This window comes from Porites lutea, chromosome 12 (genome assembly GCF_958299795.1).
Source record: "Porites lutea chromosome 12, jaPorLute2.1, whole genome shotgun sequence".
Classification (NCBI taxonomy): domain Eukaryota; kingdom Metazoa; phylum Cnidaria; class Anthozoa; order Scleractinia; family Poritidae; genus Porites; species Porites lutea.
This window is the reverse complement of record NC_133212.1, coordinates 7989050-7994049: the sequence shown is the minus strand read 5'-3', so window position 1 is coordinate 7994049 and position 5000 is coordinate 7989050. Positions and strand designations below refer to the sequence as shown.

The following is a 5000-nucleotide window of genomic DNA, read 5'->3' as shown; positions in this document are numbered from 1 at the left end:
ATTATTTTTAAACAAAAGAGCAACAAATTTACATGTACACTGTAAAACAAGAAAACTTATATTACAGAAACCTCATTATAAATAGTAACCTGAAAAAAAAAAAACCTTTCTGAGGCAGGCGTATTTTGGGTGGACGAAACCTCGTTCGTGTTCGTAATATTGTTGTAGTCACCATCTTTGATTTTATGACAGTGGAAGATTGGGGAGAGTAGAAATAGTAACCGTTACGGTAGGTTCGAGGGCGAAAGAAGGAAAGGGGGGAGGTGAAGGGGAGAAAAAAATACTCTCTTCTCTCTCCCCGCCCCCTCCCCGTTCCCTTTGACTCGCCCCATCTCCTCCTCTCCTTGGGAAGTTTCTACATTGCGCTTTCGCGAGCAAATTGCGCGTTAAAAGAAAACGCCTGCACTGCAGGTTACAGGAGAATAAGAAAAAGTAGCCGGCACTGGGGGCCAGAGGCCCTCTGCCAGCTGTGGAGTCTGTGAGCCGCCTGGGCCGCCAGCGGGGTGCAGGGGTGGTACCCTGTTGGGGGTCCAGGGGGTGAAACCCCCGTGCCCAAAACAGACTTGAGGTTTTCGCGTTTGCTAAAATTGGCTCTCCTGAGCCGGAGAGCAATGCTAACAAGAGAAGTATCTGTTTTTGAATGAAAATCATTAACCCATTATTTTTAATTTTTCATTTCATTATTCCCCAAGATGCCATTTCCTAGTGCATGTTACATCCATATATTTTTATTTACACGAAACACATTAAAAATAATGAAATAGAACTTTCAGTGCATGATTAAAACAATTTCTTTTTCTTTTCCTATTTTGCATCTTTTTTAATTTTTGTTTTTATGCTTTTCTCCAACAATTTACAGCCAGTGAAAACCTCAAGGTAGCCGGCAAAAGCGACGATCACCACTGCATTTTGACAACCCTGTGCCACACCTACCACTGTTTTCTCTGAGGAATACTGTCAGAGAAACAAGCACAGAAACTCCATACTAATAACGTGTCACTATCCAGATCTGGGTAGTGCTTCAGTGATTGGCTGAAACAAATTCCCACACTGAGGGCACAGCCAATCAGAAGTACTACCCAGATCTGGGTAGTGACCTGCAATTAGTATAGGATTTCTGCAGTAATTTTGGGGGAAACCAGCGGTGGTGTCTTCGCAGAATGCTGGGTGTTTTTTCAGGCTAGAGAAGCAACAAAAATTTTATGTAACATTATACCTTCTTCATCTGTGGTTGTGGTGATTACTGAGCTAGCAGTACTGGAACCAACATTGTTAGTAGCAAACACCCTAATATAATATGTTCTTCCAGGATGAAGGCCTACAAGAGAAGCATTTGTGAAGGAGCTTGATACTACACAGCCACTACTTGATAGCCCTGGACATGTAGCTTGTGCAAATTTCTGATTATCTGTACTGATCTCTACAGTGTAGTTAAGAATATGACTGTTGCCATTGAAGCCAGGTGTCCAGGAGATGTTCACAACTCGTGAGGTCTTAGCAATAACTTTAACATTCTGAGGTGGACTTGGAACCACTACAAAAAGAAAATAGTGCTGCTGTTACTGATGATTAATTTTCACTTTAAAGAGACTCCTATCATGTCTATACAACACCTATTTAAGTGCTCAGCCAATGGTGGAACTTATCTGGAGGTCAATACTTTTAACAGACCTTCCTTATTTGCAACTTGTATATGCAACATGGCTTAATTACTACAACAAAGTGACAAACAAATGTAAGGGGGTCAGGGGAGTATACAATGCAGTGACAAAATATGTTTAACAATAAAAAGAATATTCTTTTTTCGTACCATGAAGTTAAAGTGAACATGATAGATGGTAATATAAAAGCTCTCACCGGCATTTATGACCACAATACTCATCAAATTTTTCACAGAAACAATTGACTGAAACGGAAAATTTCTAATGTCACGCTGTCGCAACCAACTGATCTAACTTTGATGAAATAAAGAATGAGTCGCAGTTATCGCTGAGCATTTCTTCTCTCCTCACCCAAAGTTGAGATTCACATTTATTTGCAAATGGTTAATGCGTGAATCAATATTGGGGAGGGCACAGATGACAAGCCTTTTGCAACAAATGTGGATGAGTATCGCAGTGACTTTGATACCTCACATTGGTATCTTTATTTCATACCAATAAAATAGTGAGGTTACTCGACTTCATTCTACATTGCTGATGAAGTTTGAGCGATTCAAAGGAAATATTCTTGAATATTTGTTTGAAATTGTTTCTCTGAGTTCTGGAATTTGTTTACTAAATGTCTTTGCAAAAGCAGATAAAAACCCTGTTTGGAAAATAAATAAATTGTTCTAACTAACCTTGTATTGTAACTGATGCAGTAGCAGATGAGTTATCAATTCTGTTTGTAACGACACAGGTATAATTCCCAGTATCATTCAATATACTTTGGACAAGTGTTAACTGTACTGTGCTGTCATTGAAATGAGTAATATTCCTTCTTGCTCCAACCACTACAGAACCATTCCTGGATATCACAATTCCATCTTTTTCCCAACTCACTTCTGATACTGGAGGTGATGTATTATAATGACAAGTCAGTTGTATTTTATTTCCCACCACCACAAACTGTTGTTCCTCACCATCAATTGTTACTTCCGGAGCAACCGTGATAAAAAAGAAAATGTGGACTCGGTAACATGTTCCATCTTATTAATACAGTTAGGAATGTTGGAATGTTATAGCTCTGAAATTCAAAGCCTCAAAAAACTGTTTTCACAAAAATCAGCTTCATTTCGGTGACATGATAAATATGCATGTAAACCCTTCTAATATGCTTTCTTGAATTTTTGTTTCAGTTTCAATTAATTTTATACTTGGTAAAGGTGTTCTTACAAAAAGATCCACAAGACCAACAAGTACACGCAGCTGATATATTTCCATCATTACATGTAAGGCCCAGGGCTGTGCTCTAGCAGAGCTCAGTAGCCCCTGGCGCCTTATAACTTTTGCCCTCAGGCGACTAGAAAATGTTAGATTTTTCATACAAATCAAATGCTGGGCACCCTAGATTTTACAATTTCAGCGTACTGGGCTCCCTTCAATTTTCCTTAGAGCACAGCCTTGACGGCCTAATCGTGATATTGATGCTGCATGTAATAGATATTCACAGCATGAATTCAATCAAGGCCTGCCAATGTTTTAATATAGACCAACAAGTTAGAGTATAAAACATTATCGAAAATGTTAGCAAAAAAGTGAAGTACAGGGAATACCATATGAACATACATACGCTTATCATTATATGTAAGCAAAAGACTTATATGAACAAAATATCAATACTATCAAAGTTAGAGAATTAAAATATATGAAGGATTAACTACTGTTGCAAAAATTCAAGTGAACAAAGTTTCCTTTTCAGCTTTATAACCGAATCAAAGGCCGAGAGAAAGAAAATTTAATGACCAGCGCTAAATAGTATTAAACTAGCGTATCTAAAAGATAGTAATGCTGCGGCACATTCTGTTGATACTGGCATTAGTTAGGCAGTGAGACTTAAAAGAATCAAAAATGACATTGAATGTCCTATTTACATGTTGGAAAGTACTAAAATAATTACTATCAGTCCATAGAAAGAACTCGTGGGAACGTTGTTTAGAAAATGATCAAGTGGTTATCAACTCTGGTTTTCCCACAGTAAATTGTAGGAAGTAATAGAAATTCAGATCGTTTATCCATATATTTAATATACGGTGCACGATATTTTCTCTGGAAACACAATACTTTTCTTTCTGTTTGTTGCACTTTATTAAGTAACAGTTATTTAGCTAAATATTTATAGAAAACAACAACACAAAAAACGGGAAAAAAGAAAGAAGGAATAAATAACTCAGTAGGATTCGAACCCGGCACCTTCGACTCGACGCGACTACACATAACCACTACTCCACAGAGACAGATTACGTAGTCGTCCGGAAAGTCTTTCACTTTATTCCTTTTCCATGAAACTTCCGCCGGCAAGATGATCGCCAGCCGCATTAACCGAGCTATTAACAGTGAAAAAACAATGTAAACGCATATTCCATGGCAATAAATGAATGAAAGAACATAATTATGCTTTTCAAAACGCCGATACACGTCCTCGTCTGCAAAGTAGGACACAAAACATATGTTTTGTTATCTCGATTTCCGCTGTTATTTTGAAGCGAATGGTGAAAATCACATCCATTTTCGGCTCATACAGTTTCTTAAGAATAGCATTGCATCACATTTTCTCACTCTCACATCACCTTTTAGCAAGCTGGAATTTGTATATCCCCCGTGTTGCGGAGTCGAAGAGCAAAAAAGGCTCTTGAATTGAAATCCAATCCCCAAGTTAACCATCGTACTCATCTGAAAGACTCCTGCGTGTCTTAAAATTTGGTAAGACCTCTAATCGTGCTGTAGAAAATTTGCCACAAAGAAAACTCTAAGTCCTGGCAGCGAACGATGCACTCTCTCACCCAACGAACTTCCCCGTGTTTTTATTTGAGTTGTTCGTGGCACAATGCACTCTGGTTAAATGCAATGCATTGTGGTAAAAAGTGTGGTTAAATGCAATGCATTGTGGTAAAAAGTGATGAATTCGAGAATTTGTCGCCCCTTATATATTTCCTTTAAATCCTGATTATGTTGCTGCTCGCTCCCTTCGGTCGCTCCGCAGCAAATACTCAGAATACTTTGATTTATAATTAAAACATTAATTGATCATACATTCTGGAAGCTTTAATACATGCATGACAGTGCACCTGTGTATAATGAAAGCAAAGTCGATTATCTCTTTATAAGCAATAAAATTATTATATAAGAAATGCAGTTTCTCTATAACAAAAATTTGGGAAAGATATGGTGTAGCGCGGTCTTGAAAGCGCTTACCTCCAATAACGATATCAGAATAGAGTACACCGTGAGAATTCTTATACACTCTTTTTTTATAAGAATATATTTTATAAGAATATCGAGGCTGAAATTTGCGAAATG

At 37.8% G+C, this 5000-nt stretch overlaps 1 protein-coding gene across 1 annotated transcript in view; it reads right to left on the bottom strand.

Moving 5' to 3' along the window:
• Positions 1 to 2924, bottom strand: part of LOC140953657 (receptor-type tyrosine-protein phosphatase F-like) — a 20331-nt gene extending 17407 nt beyond the window's left edge. The window contains exons 1-3 of the mRNA XM_073403070.1: positions 2858 to 2924; positions 2342 to 2689; positions 1217 to 1534 (exon numbers count right to left, since the gene is read on the bottom strand). Coding sequence (XP_073259171.1) covers positions 1217 to 1534; positions 2342 to 2689; positions 2858 to 2924 — 733 coding nt within the window. The remainder of the gene's footprint in view (positions 1 to 1216; positions 1535 to 2341; positions 2690 to 2857) is intronic.
• Between the last annotated feature and the right edge of the window lie 2076 nt (positions 2925 to 5000).